Here is a 17,800-nt window from a genome sequence, read left to right as displayed (position 1 = left end):
GATGCTAATTGCTGCATTTTGATAAATATAACGCCAAGTGGCCTATTTATAAAACAAAATCTTATTGAGGCTATAAAAATAAATAACTTTTTGCAAATAGAAATTGACTTATCAAATATAGCTATATGTTATGTTATATCTACCGTTCACCCTTAAACTTTAGTATAACTATATCTATTTATTTTCTGGGGGTGGCACAAAAGCCCATATTCCTTTCCTCTGCTGACAAAAATGAGTGTTAATTTAATTTATCCATTTTTGTCACTGGTCTCCTTCTGTTAAAGCTATCAATCGGGCATCATGGTGGTGCAAGCACCTCCAAGATTATTGTACTATTATTTTGTATTGATAAATAGACATTGCTGGCAACAGATATTATTTTTTTATTGTCCCTTTAACTGCTTTTCTGCCTACAGATAACTTTAAGTTTTAGGTACACATGCCCACACCTATGTCATAGGCAGGCAAAGTGATTAAAATAAATCTGCCTGATTATATAAATACATGGCTGAAAAGCAAAGCCAGATGCCAGGAAGTTATAGCAGTGCATGTAGTTAGTGTTTCGCAGTAAGGCGCACACATGACAACATATTTAAGTCCTCCTGAAGGTTGAAGCACCCTTTGTGAAAGTTTACCTTAACTTTAATGACCCTACTAATATAAATGAAATGATAATTAATAATTGCTCACATCCAGCTAGTTCCCCATGGCTTTGGTGGTTAAGATTTTGCACAATCTCCTGACTCAGACCAGTGGGGAGGGGGATGTTAAAATTTAACCCCTGTCATGACTAAAGGTTTATAATGAGTGATCTCAATGGGAAATCCTGAGTCACGTGCATTGATATAACGTTTGACCATTGTAGCAGCTAGGAGGCTCAGCTGGGGTCTTGAGGTGCCCGCGTGAAATCTACAGTCATTTGGAGACTGATTTCAAGGGTAAACTGCTGACACGTGTTACTTTCTACACATTTTTCAGTTACATATAAATCATGTGTTGATGTGTCAGGAATTGCTGGGGAAGTAAACGCTGACATTAATCACACTGTACAGACGCTGCCATAGTGTCTCTGGAAGCTGCTTTACAAGGGGTGGAAGGTAGGATATATGTAGAAGTCACTAGATCTAATCTGATCCCTGTAGTCTATAATGTGAGAGGATCGTATTGTAGTATTAATGGATCTATGTATGTTTCTATACTTTTAAAATTGTTTTCTTTTATTAATGGCAAGCTGTCTTATGAGTCTATCTATATTTTCTGTGATCGGGAGCAGCACTGTGGGGCCCCAGATGTATCATCTGCCCATGGGGCTCTAAATATAATGAAATAATAAGCTGTAATGTTGGGGCGCAGCTATGTGGTGGAATGATGAGCATGTTATTGTCCTCATAGAATTATATATGGTGGGCATCGGCACTGTATACGATGGGCCGTGCTTGCCCACTGTTTCTGAGTACCCAGAAGGCTCCCGAATTATGGGTACCTCTTCTGGGAGAGCAGGACACCCTCACGCATCTTGCCCATTTTTCTATGGGAGCGAGGGAAAATGAGCGGAGATTTCAACCTCAACATTGCCTCAATGTGTCTCCGTGGACTGTTCCAGAGACTTGTCTCGCTCAATTTAATCTCCCACATAAAGCTGCAAAGTAGGATGATGGGCATATGGCTATGTATGCCATAGATCGCTCCCAGGACATTCAGAGAATAGTTCTGGGAAGTTGGGGGGCAGACAGTACTTAATGATGCAACTTGTGTGATAATGCTCTACCCACGGCAGTACAGTGTTATAATGCCCTACCCATACTGCAGTGGGTGGAGCTTGATTATGCAAATCTGGCCATTGCCAACTGTTTCCATCTGGCTTCAGGAAGTTAGCGAGACTCTCCTGGGAGTCTGGGAGATTATTTTAAATCTCCCAGACCTTCCGGGAGAGTCTACAAGTATGATATATGCTTGTCTTAGGGTTATATAATATGCAGGACATTTGGGACGTTGTTTTTTTGTCCTGCTATATGCAGAGCAGCAAGTACATCCCCTTTAGTCATAACACATACTCAAATGATTTACAATTTATTATATATTTTTTGTTTTTTAGCTTATTACTAAAAGCTGTACTGGAAATAATCCGAATGTCTCAAAATTAAACCTAGTATAAAAGCCAATTTACATAAGAGGAAATAAAATTCACATATGTGCATGACACTGACTGCTGTACATGCAAATACAGTACATCAATACACACACAATATAACATGGTGTACAGTTAAATAATTAACATAGTATGTTTAAATAATAGTCACATATCACAGGCGCAAGCAGGGTTATTTGATTTAGAGCTTGTCTTAGACAATAGAATCAAAGACTGCTCACAATAGCCTAATTAACATTTAACTAGAGGTGCCAAGACTTTCTTTCCCTGGCATTAACCGTAAACAATAGCCTATTGCCCTTTAATCTATTGCAATATCTGCTGACCTGGCTTTCAAAGCTTAATGTTGTTACCTGTAAAATTCCTCAAACAGCGATACATTTACAATAGATATCAACATAAATTGCCGTTTACAATCTTAAAATAATGGTGCCTTAAGCTGGGTACACACTACACTGTTTTCGTCCAATAATCGGCTCAAACAGCCGACATACGACTGCTCGTTCAAAAGTCGGGTCAGTGTGTGTAGTGACACGATGGTCGAAAGTCTGCCCAAGTGGACGATTGTCGCCTCATTTGGTTGGTCGTACCGTTTAATATTTTCGTTCCAATCTCGTTTCCGCTGTGTAGTGTGTATAAACTTCCTACTGATCCACGACAATCCTCCGATACTTCCTCGACCTGGGGGGCGTGTGTATGTTAATTTTTGATGTCTGTCCCAGTCCCACGTGGTGCGGTATCCGCACATCACAGGCTTGTGTTTTGTATAGATGTGTATTGCACCTGTCTGGCTGCTGACCATTACACGTGTATAAAGCACGTGTGTTATTACCCTTTGTTCCGTACCTGCAGTCTTCTTGCCACCGCAAGCAGGGAAAGTGCAGTTGCTTGTTCTTGTACTACTGTAGCCATTGTAGGTTTACAAATAGGAATAAATGAAGAGACAGTGTTGCCTTCTGTTTTTATGCTGTTTTGGGAGTTAACTATAGCGAAAGCTCTGCCCCTTTATGCTAATGTCTTTGGTATCTCGTTACATTTCCCACGAATGTCACTGCAGTGTGTACGAAATTAAAATCATTGCCCACGACAACATGGCTGTAAAAAGTCGCTAAAGGGACGTCCGCTCTTCCGTTTATCGTCCTAAACAAGGCTAGTGTGTATGCAGTCCATGGACCGAGCGATCGGAACATCGATCGCATGTAAAATCGCTTGGCATAAAAAGTTGGTTGAAATTTCAGTAGTGTGTACCCAGATTTAGGCTAGGCCAATCACACGATAACCGACCATTCAGCCCAATATCGCATCAGTGTGAATGCCCAATGATGAACGATTATCGTTCCAAAGCACATGGTAACGTTTCGTTTGATTTTTAAACCAAACTAAAAATGTTATTCAACGATGGAACGCTGTGCAGTGTGTATGCACTCAGGACCGGCAGTGTCCATAGATCTCTATGGAGTGTGTAGAGTCACCATCTCTTCAGCTGATGGTTATGACACATGAAGGGGACAGATCTGACGGTAAATATTGTAAACCTTCAATAGTGTGCACACATGAATCAGCAGCTGATCCAGACTTTATTGTTTTTCAGTCGTTGGTAAAATTGTTAAAGATATCACATCTGGAGAAATTTTCTGTAGTGTCCCCCTGCTATAGTGCTACCCACCCCGGCTGGTTTGCCTAGTGCTGGTTAAGTGAAAATTGGGGGGGACCTAACACAAATTTTTCCCCGATTTTTCACGTAACCTAAACAGCGGTAGCTGGCAGCACTAGGGTTAAAATACTGACCGGACGGGGGGACCCCCACAATTTTTTTTTATCTATTAAACATTTGACAGCTGCTGGACCTCCGGCTGAAGAGGCAGAACAGTGTAACAGTGATGTGTTTACCAATCTCCCAGCTAGATGAGGACAACACAGGAGAGTTTGCTAAATACGGGAGTGTTTGACATTGCAGCAAATCGCCGGAGATGACCAGCGATTTTTAAGATCATAGTAAAAATCGCAGTTTAATACATCTGGCGACTTTGGAGCTAAAATCACTGGCTATCACCCTTGATTTGCCGCAATTTTAAAAAGCTGAAAAAAATCACACCTCGATACATTTAACCCCTGGAATGTCCAGGAGTCTCCCGGATTTGTGAGTACTCCCGGAGAGCATGGCAACTAGCCGATTCCTGGCCACTTCATTAGTTAAGTGGCAGGGGCACGGCTTATGTCATAATAGGCTAGAAATTATAAAGCCTGGATAATAACCACTGGAAAAAAAAACTGCATTTTATATATAGGTAAATCGTATTGGCCAGTTTTTTTTCTTCTTAATAAATAGGGACATTATATTTAAAACTTAGGCTTGTCCTAAGAATTAGGACCAGTCAGCAACTATCATCATCATCAACATTTATTTATATAGCGCCAGCAAATTTCGTAGCGCTTTACAATTGGGAACAAACATTGATAAAACAATACTGGGTAATACATACAGACAGAGAGGTAAGAGAACCCTGCTCACAAGCTTACAATCTATGTATATGGACTAGTGAGATGCTTTCTATGGGCTTAACAAATTTTATACAAATAGTTTCCCACTTTTCCATTTTTAACCCCCCCCCCCCACACACAATTAGTGACATCACTGAAATGAATTGAAATTAATAGGTTGTATGCTCATGAATGTTCAACCCACAAAACTGCAGCCACGGCTACTTATTTTAGCAGATGACGCTACACGTCGGCTCCGGCTTGTCTTTAGTATTTTATGATTGGAAGGAATCTCATTCACTTTCCTATTTTCACTTTCTCTAGGTGTCCTTCTATGAGGACTAAGCAGGATATGAAAATATCTCTCTGTAACATTTATACAACGGTCCTCTTTATACTTCTCCATTGGGGATTTGCCGTCCTGTTTGTGTTGGTCTTTGAGGAGAGCCGCCTGGAGAGAAGCCGTGTCAGGACAAGGAGGGGGGTAGTGCTGTTAGTGGCTGTACATTTATAAAGTAGAGCCGCACAAACCTGAGGGGTCTGCTGACTGCAGCATCAGTTACTATACTTCCTTATGCTTGCAAGCTGTTGCTGACGGAATTTTAAAAATATGCATCCTTCAGCCTCATTAACATATTATATGATTTATGTATTTAATTTCTGTAAATGTAGCATGGCTGTGGTGTGTAATTAAAGAGGGAAGAAGGACTTGGTACGCTCTCAACCCCAGGGTCCTAGTTACATAAGCGCCTTTCTTGGGTAATGAGGTTGATTTTTATCACAGCACTTAAAATATAAAATAATGTAGTATTTATTTATTTTTATCTTATTTTTAAAAAAAATACTATTGGATGGCATTGTTGAATGCAGGAGAGATCTGTGCTACTGATAAATTTAATCGATACTTAAGCTAGGTACACACTACATGGTTTTCGTCCAATAATCGGCTCAATCAGCCGACATACGACCGCTCGTTCAAAAGTCGGGTCAGTGTGTGCAGTGACACGATGGTCGAAAGTCTGCCCTAATGGACGATTGTCGCCTCATTTGGTTGGTCGTACCGTTTAATATTTTCGTTCCAATCTCGTTTCCGTTGTGTAGTGTGTATAAACTTCCGACCGATGTGTACGAAATTGCAATCATTGCTCACGACAACATGGCTGTAAAAAGTCGCTAAAGGGACGTCCGCTCTTCCCTTTATCGTCCTAAACAAGGCTAGTGTGTATGCAGTCCATGGACCGAGCGATCGGACCATCGATCGCATGTAAAATCGCTCGGCATAAAAAGTTGGTGGAAAATTCTGTAGTGTGTACCCAGCTTTAGATTTGCCTTAACCGCGCAGAAACCTCCGTCTTCACGTGATTTAAGGCTATAAAATGTTTGATAACCGCCCCCTTTGAGTCTCTTCACTTCATTCTCTCACCCCTGTTCCTTTTTACTTAATTAAAAAACAAAAAAACAAACTTGACAGCTGAATCCAGCTTTCCCTGTGTCATCTGTGTATTGCCCAGCGGCACAATGCTATCAAATATTGTTAAACCGCAGTGAAAGTAACATTTTATCACTTTTGGGAGTGGTAAATAACAGTAACTTCTATCTGCCATGACAATCATTTTGATAAATTGGCCCTTAAGTTGGAATGAGAGAAGTCTCGAGAGATCCTCTGTGATAACAGAACTCTCAGCTGACACTGAGGCAAATATTCACTGTAAAATTAGAGTTGTTAACGGTTATTTTCCCAAGAGTTCACTAGGCAAAGGCAGGATTTCTGCATACCTCCTAATGCAGGTACAAAGCCACTCCTAAAATATTTGGATAATAGAGGATTTACTGCTGCTCTGTATTTGATCTTAGACACACAAGATATATTAATATATAATTATGTACGATGTGTGTATATATTATATTTTATACCCAGTGAGCCTAGCAAGACTTGCTAACTGGCTGCCAACAAAACAAACAAGAAATTCTGTGTATGTGTCACAGGCTGGTTTCTGTGTGGAGTATCCGGGTTTGTGTGTTGTTTATAGTATTTACTGACTGATTTCCACCTCTTGGAATATTAAAGTGAGGGGATCCTACAACCAGGATATACCAGCCATTTAACCTCTGAGTTTTGTGTCTGATGTGAGGTTCATCTATTTCTGACTGGCGTCTGTCTGCACACAAGAGCCCAGGGATCGTACAGGCTACTGGTTGTACTCACTCTGTCCAGACTTGAAGCTCTGAAGACTTTTATGACTTGTTTTCGGTATTTTAGTTATTAAACATTGTACCTTCCTGACGTAAGGTCATATAAACCTATTTGCCTTCCTTGAAACAAGTCTGTCGCTAGTTCCTGATCCAGACAACGGTGACCATGATCGTTGAGTAAGTGAATGTTTATTGTAGTTTTTATGTTTTTTTTGTTGTTTTTTTTGTGAGTGTTTAGTGTTCTGTCACTGTTGCTTTGCTGTAATATATATATATCTTTATCTATGTCTTTTGTATTGAATCCTCATGATTATTGAAGCTGGTAGTTTCTAAGGAACTCTAATCATGTATTGGGTGTGATCTGTGTATGCAGTTTTAAGTTATTTTCATTTTGGTGACATTCAGCACTGCGTTGTATTTGAGTTGATGAAGTCATAGAGAACTTTATAGAGCTGCTTTAAGTGACTTCAGAGCTAAATATTTGTAACCACAGGTTAACGGAGGACCTTTCAAGCTTGACACCTAGAACGCAAGTTGTTCCGACAGTCAGGATCACGCCAAGGTGGCAGGTAGTTGTTGCGCTACATTGGTCACCTTCATCTTGCCCAATTTCTTTTTTCTTTTTCTATTCTTTTCTTTCCCCCTTTTTTATTCTTGTCCGTATATACAGCCAGTAGTCCTCTTAAATTACTGGTAGAATAAGTTTCTCTTTATCAGGTTGAGGAAATTGCAATATCCAAGATACGCTCCTTTCTCACCACGGAGGTCACGAAAACCCTCGTTCACTCGCTTGTTATCTCTCGCCTTGACTACTGTAATCTCCTTATCTCTGGCCTGCCTCACTCTCACCTTGATCCTCTTAAGTCTATCCTCAATGCTGCTGCCCACCTCATTTCTCTATCCCACCGCTCTGTCTCTGCAGTCCCCCTCCAACACTCACTACATTGACTGCCCATACCCTACAGAATTACATTTAAACTCCTCACCCTCACCTTTAAAGCTCTTAATCAATCTTCCCCTCCCTACATCTCCAATCTCATCTCTACCTACACTCCTAGCCGCCCCCTCCGCTCTGCCTGTGACCACCACCTCACTACTTCACTGATCACCTCCTCTCACACCCGTCTTCAGGACTTTGCCCGGGCTGCTCCCTTGCTGTGGAAAGATCTTCCATGTTCCATCAGGTTAGCATCTACTCTCAAAGGCTTCAAGCGTGCCCTTAAGACTCATTTCTTTATTCAAATCTATCAGTCCTCCTCCTAACTCCATTGTCCTGGCTCTCTCCCACAGTTAGTACCACCTTATGTGTGTCTCCCCCTTTCCTTTAGGATGTAAGCTCTCAGGAGCAGGGCCCTCTTTCCTTGTGTGCTCCTTCTACTATTCCATCACCCCCTGTATCTCTTGGCCTGCTTCCCTAGCCCTGTTTTCTTAAGCTTCGGCCTACTTCTCGCTGATTTCTACCATCACTTTCACTCATTGTCCCAGAAATAATTTGATTTGCATTACCCTGTTACCTGTGTGTGTGTGTGTATATTTTATATATTTTTGTTCTTCATATTTTGTTCTTTATGTATCATGTTGTGTCACGGGTCACTGTTTTCTGTATATGTCATGTACGGCACTGCGGACCCTTTGTGGCGCCTTATAAATTTAATGATGATGATAATAATATCCCCAGGAAGTTTTTTTTTTTTTTTTTTGTTATGTGAGAAACCAGTATATATAAATGTGATCACTGCATACATCGGATATATTCACAAATGTATAATGGGGGTATTAGAGGCTCGCCTAAGTATCCTAAATGCAAAACACATGAAGGGACATTTATACATCTGATTTGGAATTCCTATCGCATTCATGACACCTGGGGTAAATTTGATGAGGGTAATTCCCATATAAAAAGGACTTCCAGATTTGCTTGATAAGCATTTTGAGATCTGATACGAATGGGGCTATAACCAATGTGGGTTTTTGTCTTATGCCAGCAAATATGTTTCTAATTTGAGAAAGTATGATAAATGCAGACTTTGTTGAATTTCTTTATATACAAAGAAAATGGGTTATCTGTGCTGCTTGTATAATTATCATGAAAACAATTTGATGATGTGTGTATTAACTATGCCCCCTTTCCCCTCCTCCCTTGATTTTCCATCCCCTGTTGTCACCAATTGTTGAGAATTATTTAGTTCGGATATATTATGTCAGGGGTAGGCAACCTGCGGCTCTCCAGGTGTTGTGAAACTACAAGTCCCAGCATGCTTTGCCAGTAGATAACCAGCAGATAGGTGGCAAGGCATGCTGGGATTTGTAGTTTCACAACACCTGGAGAGCCGCAAGTTGCCTACCCCTGTATTATGTGTTGCTACAAGAAATGTATTTATTTAAATTGCACTCTGTGGCAGTACTAAATTGGACATGTACCACTTCTTTGTGCTTGATGTAATGATTGGAAAGCTTGGATTCTGGTGTCCATCAAGATCAACCCTTTCAACTTACTCGGTGATCTAGCGAATTCCTGGTACATCAGGGAATCCCGCGGAAATATTTGTTGCAGTTTTTGCCTGTGTCGTTTTAAAGCAAATTGTTTGACACGTTATACTTACATCATTGTGGGACTCCTATACTGGTTTAGTTCAAATATAAGGGTTTATTTGTTTAACTGGGGTGACCATCCTCCGTGATTCCCAACTTTGATTGTTTCGGTCCCCTTCAATGCCAGCCAATCGCATCAAGCACTCACTGTGGGTAAAAGTTTTTCGATTTATCTGCCTGAGAAGGAGCCTTCTGGGGACTACGCACCTTGATCGCTGTGCTGTGGTCAGTGCGAAGGTATGCAGCTGGGTAAAAGTTATTTTTTTATTTTATTTTCTATTTGCCCTTTTGGTTTAATGGGCTGAGTTTTTAAGGGACCTGTGTCCATTATACAGGGACCATTGGGGAGCTAAAGTTGTCACTCCAGGGGTCCTAAAAAGATTTCCCAACCTAATGAATTGCCCCCCCAAGAGCTGCTGCTTTCAACTGACCTTTATTGTTTATTTTTGGCAGAACATTAATTCTCATCATCACCACGATTCCACTTAAGTGCTTTTGCCCTGAGTTACTTAACGAAAAATTATGTCCCAGGCGACCAAATAGACGAATTTACATAGAACTAAATGTGCTGCATATCTTGCATTCTTGTTGTTCAATCACTTTGCTCTGTGAATTGATATTGCGTCTCCAACTCTTATTAAAAATGTAATTAGCGACAGATTAGCGATTACAGAACATAACTGCTTTCACTAAACACTTCTAAAGTAAGATAAACCATACTAGTAGTCATAATATATTTAGAGTGTAGTAATTGGTGGTCCCTGCTTTTGTTGTGTAGGGGACCCTCCATGGAGGAGATGGAGCAGGAGAGGGCCGGCATGAAACTGAAGGAAGATCTGAAGTTCTATTTTATGAGTCCCTGTGACAAGTACAGAGCCAGGCGCCAGATCCCGTGGAAACTCGTGCTGCAGGTTCTGAAGATTGTCATGGTAACCACACAGGTAATTGCTTTCTGGATACACTTTAATGACTTCTGCATGGAAACCAGCTTCCTCTGTCATCACCAGTTGACCGGCGTTTACCATCCTCCTTCTTTAAAGCTGAAATGGCAAAATATTGCACAACCACTAACCCCAAAACTTTCTCTCTAAACTGATTAGCAATGGGCTATAGCTTAGTTTCCAGCTGCCTGCTCTCATGGTCCACTATATTGGAGCAAACCAGCATTGTTTGGTACTGCTACTATTTGTGTGACTTTACACATGTTCTTTCTTATTTACAATTAAAATCATCACTTGGGATTGGCTTCCTTCTATGCACCCTCCAGTTATCACTGAAGCCACTGGGATAAGTGTCTGGTCGCTTTAATTTTACTAGGCATCAAGGCAATATTATACCAGGGGGTACTACTGTAATGCTGGTATGAATGTGGTAATTACATTTATCGGCCCATTATGTGTTGTTTCAGCCCTGCTGAATTTTCAGAGTAACTAGTTGACCTCTCGCCAATCCACCAGCTGGATCCACATCTTGCAGTCCGGATCATCCCTAAAGCTCTGTAATGTACCAGGGCTTGATGATGTACCCCGTGCCCACTGGCCACATGCTAAATGGAACCCTAATAGTTGTTTCGTCTGCATAGGTCCTTTGCAACTCGTCTCGCTCATGGAGCTACTTTTTTCCCCAGGGCTTTGTGGGTTCTTTAATATTGGACCGGCAAATTAATTTTGTTAAACATCTTAGAATGGCAGCAGAGAGCTGGAAAACTTATCGCAAGCTGCAATCTCTTCCTCCAGATTTTGGCTGGGGCTATAGCAGGAACGGAGGAGCCCCAGGAGAAAAGGTTGCAAGTTGCAGTCTTTGGTGCTACAGCTGGAGGGATTTTGGACTTTAGGGAGTATATTTACTAAACTGCGGGTTTGAAAAAGTGGAGATGTTGCCTATAGCAACCAATCAGATTTTAGCTGTCATTTTGTAGAATGTACTAAGTAAATGATACCTAGAATCTGATTGGTTGCTATAGGCAACATCTCCACTTTTTCAAACCCGCAGTTTAGTAAATCCAGCCCTAGGTGTTAGCACAGCTTTAAGGGTAATGTGACCATTTTAAAAACATTCTTTAAAAAGTAAGCCCCTACCTGAGTTGAGAGCATACCTCACCTAGGTCCCTTCCTCTGTGCAGTTGATTTCCATGATGAAATCTGACCCCCACAAAGGCAGGCCCAACTTGCAGGTATATCACAGTAGAACTCGGAGTTGGGTCTGCTTCTTGCTGCGCCATCATGCCGCATTAATCTACCAGCATTGGAAGTTCCAGCACCAATAATTATGACTGAGATTTTGAATTTTAATTACATTGAAGGCCTGAAGCGTGATGCCGTAAGTGGTTGTCCAATGCAATTCTCTGTTGCTGCTTGTGCCCTCTACTCTCTTTCATAAACAAGGTTGGGTAAATTGCAACTTCAATATTGGAGAAGCCGTTCAGAGCAAAGTGCACTGCAACAGGGATGTAACTGTTTGCTTTCACTGACAGACGGAATAGCATGAGTAAGAGTATTAATGTCAATATTCCCAGGCCACTAATTCCAGTGGTAAACAGGTTTTGAAGAAAGCTTACACAGAAAGATATGTACAAACTGATAAATCTATTGACAAATCCCTTAAGATTATCAGCGTTCAGTCTCGTATCTGTCATGTGACCTATGTCATGTGACCAGTTCATTCATGTGATCTTACTGTAATTCAATTCTTTCAGCTTGTCCTGTTTGGGTTAAGCAACCAACTAGTGGTTTCCTTTAAAGAAGAGAACACGATGGCCTTCAAGCACTTGTTTCTTAAAGGATATACCGGTGTGGATGAAGATGACTACAGCCGCACGGTTTACACTCAGAAAGATCTCTACGACAGCGTGTTCTATGTAATCCATCAGGTAAAAGCCAGTGTGATTTACTAATATAGACCATCATCCTGGGACATCATCACCACTCAATATATAGGGGGCATTACGGGGACGTTTATATATAGCCCAGTGATGGCTAACCTGTGACACTCCAGGTGTTGTGAAACTACAAGCCCCAGCATGCTTTGCTGGTAGATCACTAGCGGATAGCTGGCAGAGCATGCTGGGACTTGTAGTTTCACAACACCTGGAGTGTGACAGGTTAGCCATCACTGATATAGCCTCTTACCCTTGACAGGCCCACCTTTTATCTTCAATGTTGGGAATAATTTGGATTAACAGGTTCGGGAGACGGGGGAGGGTTATGGTTATAAGTGGGGTTTTTTTGGGAGGGGAGTTTCAGATTTTTTTTAGGTGTTCTCTTACTGGAGAAGAGCAGGGTTCTAGAGCAGACCAAGGATCTCCAGGGGGTAGCAGGACACCACCACTGGCAGCTGGAGAGGCTGTGTCTGATTTGTAAATTATTATTTTTTTTTCTTTTCTTTTCTTGCAATTTATTTTTATTATACAAAGATAATGATCTGATTATTCCCGCTGTTCATGTAGTACCGTCAGATTGGAAACCTCTCGCTTGGCACAGTCGGCTATGAAAATGATGAGAAGAGAAAAGGACTGAAGATCTGTAAGCAACATTACCATAGGAGATCAATAATCCCATCCAATGAAACATTTTATATAGACCCTACTGTGGAAACAGGTACTTTACATTGACTTGCTGGTGAAACACTTTTTTTTTTTTTTTCCTGCAAAGTTTTCTCCCCATGCGGTTGCTGTTGGTCCGGCATTAAGAGGGATTTGGTCCAGCTCGGTCTAGTTTATGTAAACAGCCATCCCACTATGGCTTGTACGAGAAGGCCGTATGTTGTTGACCTCCCAGCTTGGCAACATTATCCTCTCCAAGTCTTTGCATAAGTGGTACCCATAGCCTGCAGGAGGCAGGTCGGGAATTGTGGAATCGCTGATAGATCTGGGCCTAGGGATGCACAACTGCAGTGGCGGCAGACTGAACCTTTTTCATAATTTTTAACCAGTGGTCGAAGTGAAAATTCGAAGCGGCGGTATGTCGACGTTTTAATGTCAACATTATGGTGTCAACATTCTGAATGTGAATATGTTCATTGTCAACATTCCAACTACATTCCATTCATTGATGTAGGCTGAACAGATAATGAAGACTGTTTGCAGCTCATGAGCAAAAGTAGTGCAGTTATCCTTAAATATTGTCCGCCCTTGTCACTTTATTCTGTATACAGGGCTGCCGGAATCACTGTGCACATCGCCCGCCCCTCTTCGGAATGCGGCGTTCCCATCCTCCATTGCCTCTCTTACCTTAGCAGACAAGAAGGAGCTCAGCACTAGATGAGTGACATTGTCACTGAACGTTTTAGGCTGGGTTACTGTGTAAAATGCTTAGTATGTGCTCTTATTCTGTACGCTGTGCAAGTTAAAATTATAAGATAGAATACCCTTATTAGCAAAAAGTCCAGCACTACCCTTACAATAGTAAATGCCTATCGGGACAATAGTAGTCCAAATACATACCGCTGCTCCCCCAGGAAGGACTAATGAGATCACTGGTTAGTTCCAGTTACACCATCACACAGGTGAAAGTGGTACATTCGGTATAGATCTGGAAGGGGCAATAAATGACAAGGAAACTGCAAATCAATCAAATAGCTTATTAAAGAATTAATATAAACATGAGCTCCAGAACCAAATGAAAAAGGATCTTTTAAAACATGTAGTATGAATGTGGGTCTATCCAAGTTAGTCTACACTTAATGCTGGTGGGAACAACCTTCATCTTCCTCTGTTCTCTTCTCAACGTCTTGTAAGCAAAGTTTTAATTGTTAGTACATTGTTTAATTAACTATTTGATCAATGTGCTCATTCCTGGTCATTTACAGCATCTACAGATCAATGCACCTTCTCTCTACCTCTGCCATAGATAAAGATTTGAGCTACGCTTTGTAGGTCTGTGCGTTGTTTTGGGATGGATCTGATCCTGTTGCTGTAACTTTGATAGAGTGTAGTGGACCTTGGAAATGGCTGGGAGGGTTTAGGGTTTAAGTACACCCTCATTTCTCCAATATCTGTTTTTGCAAAAAACACACCTGGGCAGAGATTTCTTGAAACTACTAAAATTTAAACCTCCAAATGCTTTATTTCTATATCCCAAAGCTGATAAACTTGAAATCAAAAAGGTTTTAATAAATACACCCATTAAATCTATCTCTGCAGAAATGATGTAGTCTGCACTGATATTTTCTTGCAATTGGTGTCACACTTGAAATTCTGCATCTAGGCAGGACCCTGGGGAAGATTTTTAACACTCACAATACCTGGGTAAGAGTTAATTGATCAGCAAGATTCCAACCATGGATCCTGATATATAGTATACTGGTCCAACTCTGTGTTTTACTTGTTGATGGTACAGCCTCTTATCTACAGTCATGGCCAAAAGTTTTCAGAATGACACAAATATTATTTTTCACAAAGTCTGCTGCCTCAGTATTTATGATGGCAATTTGCATATACTCCAGAATGAAGAGTGATCAGATGAATTGCAATTCATTTCAAAGTCCCTCTTTGCCATGACAATGAACTTTATCCCAAAAACAACATTTCCACTGCATTTCAGCCCTGCCACAAAAGGACCAGCTGACATCAGGTCAATGATTCTCTCATTAACACAGGTGACAGTGTTGACGAGGACAAGGCTGGAGATCACTATGTCATGCTGATTGAGTTAGAATAACAGACTGGAAGCTTTAAAAGGAGGGTGGTGCTTGAAATCATTGTTTTTCCTCTGTTAGCCATGGTTACCTGCAAGAAAACACATGCACGCATCATTGCCTTGCATAAAAAGGGCTTCACAAGCAAGGATATTGCTGCTAGTAAGATTGCACCTAAATCCACCATCTATCGGATCATCAAGAACTTCAAGGAGAGAGGTTCAATAGTTGTGAAGAAGGTTTCAGGGAGCCCAAGAACATCCAGCAAGCACCAGGACTGTCTCCTAAAGTTGATTCAGATGCGGCATCGGGACACCACCAGTGCAGAGCTTGCTCAGGAATGGCAGCAGACAGGTGTGAGTGCATCTGCACGCACAGTGAGGTAAAGACTTTAGGAGGATGGCCTGGTGTCAAGAAGGCCAGCAAAGAAGCCACTTCTCTCCAGGAAAAACATCAGAGACAGACTGATATTCTCCAAAAGGTACAGAGATTGGACTGCTGAGGACTGAGGTAAAGTCATTTTCTCTGATGAATCCCCTTTCAAATTGTTTGGGGCATCTGGAAAAACGCTTGTCCGGAGAAGGAAAGGTGAGTACTACCATCAGTCCTGTGTTATGCCAACAGTAAAGCATCCTGAGACCATTCATGTGTGGGTTTGCTTCTCAGCCAAGGGAGTGGGCTCACTCCCAATTTTGTCTAAGAACAGAGCCATAAATAAAGAATGGTACCAAAACATCCTCCAAGATCAACTTCTTACAACCATCCAATAACACTTTGGTGATGAACAATGTCTTTTCCAGCATGACGGAGCACTTTGCCATAAGACAAAAGTGCTACCTAAGTGGCTCGGGGATCAAAACATTGAAATTTTGGGTCCATGTCCAGGAAACTCCCCAGACCTTAATCCTATTAAGAACTTGTGGTCAATCCTCAACAGACGGGTGGACAAACAAAAACCCACAAATTCTGACAAACTCCAAGCATTGATTAGACAAGAATGGGCGGCCATCAGTCAGTATGTGGCCCAGAAGTTGATTGACAGCATGCCAGGGCGAATTGCAGAGGTCTTCAAAGAGAAGGGTCAACACTGCAAATATTGCCTCTCTGCATAAACTTCATGTAATTGTCAATAAAATCCTTTGACACTTATTGAAATGCTTGTAATTTTACTTCAGTATACCAAAGCAACATCTGACAAAAAGGTCTAAAAACACTGAAGCAGCAAACTTTGTGAAAACCAATACTCGTGTCATTCTCAAAACTTTTGGCCATGACTGTATAACAATGAACCAGGTACACCTCGCATACACTTCTTCCAGATCTGTACAACTTCAGCAACAATACTTCCATTCTATGATTTGTTGGAGCATACAATAGTTGTATTATTACTTGATGTGGTAGCAATATGTTGACAGACGTACTCTCACACAGTGGAGGCTACCATTTTTGAGTTTACACAATAAGCGTGAGACTGTATATCTACGACAGTGGCGGAACTACCATTGGTGCAGTAGGTGCCGTGCACCGGGGCCCATGGTGATAACGGGGCCCCCGCATGTGCAACTAGCGAGCTGTGGTCCCCGGTTCCCTTCTCCCCGCTTCCATGCACCAGAGCCCACCGCCCACAGTTCTGCCTCTGATCTACAGTATATATAAATTTCCAGTCTCTGTACTTCTGTTTGTACAGTTTGCTGCTGCAAATGTCCTCTCGTCGTTTTTTTTTTTAGAGTGTTTGCACATGGATCAGGATCTACTAGAGAACGCTCATCACGACTTCTTGAAAACAAATTCCTCTTTCTTCAACCTTGACTTTTACAGGTAACCCATCTTCATCTCTTCCTTCTCTGTTTACCTGGTTTATGCCACCTCATAAAAATGTTTATTATTTTTAGGCTCATTAAAGTTGACGTCTCCTTTAGACTAAAAGGCATTGATCTGCAAACCATCCGGGTCCGTGACCTTCCAGACTGCTACTTGTTTCACAACAGGGTAAGTACGCTGTATTATGGTAGATGATTTATCACCTGCTCGTTCTGCTTCCATGTTTTTGGCATCTAGCTCCTTTTTTCGCTCTATTTAAAGAAAAGTAAAGTCAGCGATTTCCACAGTCCCTCCCTAATACACAAGTGTATTTTGTCAATAATATATAGAACACTGTACACCAAGAAAATTGTTGAGTGGATACTGTTGTAAGAATCTTGGGCCTGATTCATTAAGGATCTTAACTTGAGAAACTTCTTATTTCAGTCTCCTGGACAAAACCATGTTACAATACAAGGGGTGCAAATTAGTATTCTGTTTTGCACATACCGGTAAGTTAAATACTGACTGTTTTTTCATGCAACACACAAATATCAACTTTAAATTTCAGTGTACAAATAAGCTATCAAGTATTTATGGGCTACATGAAAAAACAGTCAGTATTTAACTTATGTGCAAAACAGAATACTAATTTGCACCCCTTGCATTGTAACATGGTTTTGTCCAGGAGACTGAAATAAGAAGTTTCTCAAGTTAAGATCCTTAATGAATCAGGCCCCTTGTCTTGTTGCTGTGCTCAGTCTTGCCATGGTATATGACCTGTGACATGGAACGGCCTTCCACAACCTCACCTTTGCAGCAGAGTTTGGCTGTTCCTCACCCAGTTTTAAGCCTCCTACACAACTGTTTCTGTTTCAGTTAATGACTGTTTCAACCTACATATGAAAATGATGATCATTATCACCCGTTTGGTATGATTGGTTAATCATA

At 41.2% G+C, this 17,800-nt stretch overlaps 1 protein-coding gene across 7 annotated transcripts in view; it reads left to right on the top strand.

Annotated features, from left to right (window-relative positions):
- The window catches only part of MCOLN2 (mucolipin TRP cation channel 2), a 33,849-nt gene that overhangs the window by 4,197 nt on the left and 11,852 nt on the right, over positions 1-17,800 (top strand). The window contains exons 1-7 of one of the 7 annotated variants that reach the window (XM_075182014.1): positions 1,032-1,097; positions 7,317-7,392; positions 10,194-10,356; positions 12,111-12,284; positions 12,861-13,011; positions 16,777-16,867; positions 16,942-17,038. In XM_075182014.1, the coding sequence (XP_075038115.1) occupies positions 10,204-10,356; positions 12,111-12,284; positions 12,861-13,011; positions 16,777-16,867; positions 16,942-17,038 (666 nt within the window). In that variant the 5' untranslated portion in view covers positions 1,032-1,097; positions 7,317-7,392; positions 10,194-10,203. Of the gene's footprint in view, positions 1-1,029; positions 1,098-6,693; positions 7,001-7,316; positions 7,393-10,193; positions 10,357-12,110; positions 12,285-12,860; positions 13,012-16,776; positions 16,868-16,941; positions 17,039-17,800 lie in introns of those variants that run through there. The other 6 variants (XM_075182013.1, XM_075182012.1, XM_075182015.1 and 3 more) reach the window with 6 other exon arrangements.

This window comes from Mixophyes fleayi, chromosome 8 (genome assembly GCF_038048845.1).
Source record: "Mixophyes fleayi isolate aMixFle1 chromosome 8, aMixFle1.hap1, whole genome shotgun sequence".
In the NCBI taxonomy this organism is placed as follows: domain Eukaryota; kingdom Metazoa; phylum Chordata; class Amphibia; order Anura; family Limnodynastidae; genus Mixophyes; species Mixophyes fleayi.
This window is presented reverse-complemented; position numbering and strand designations above follow the sequence as displayed.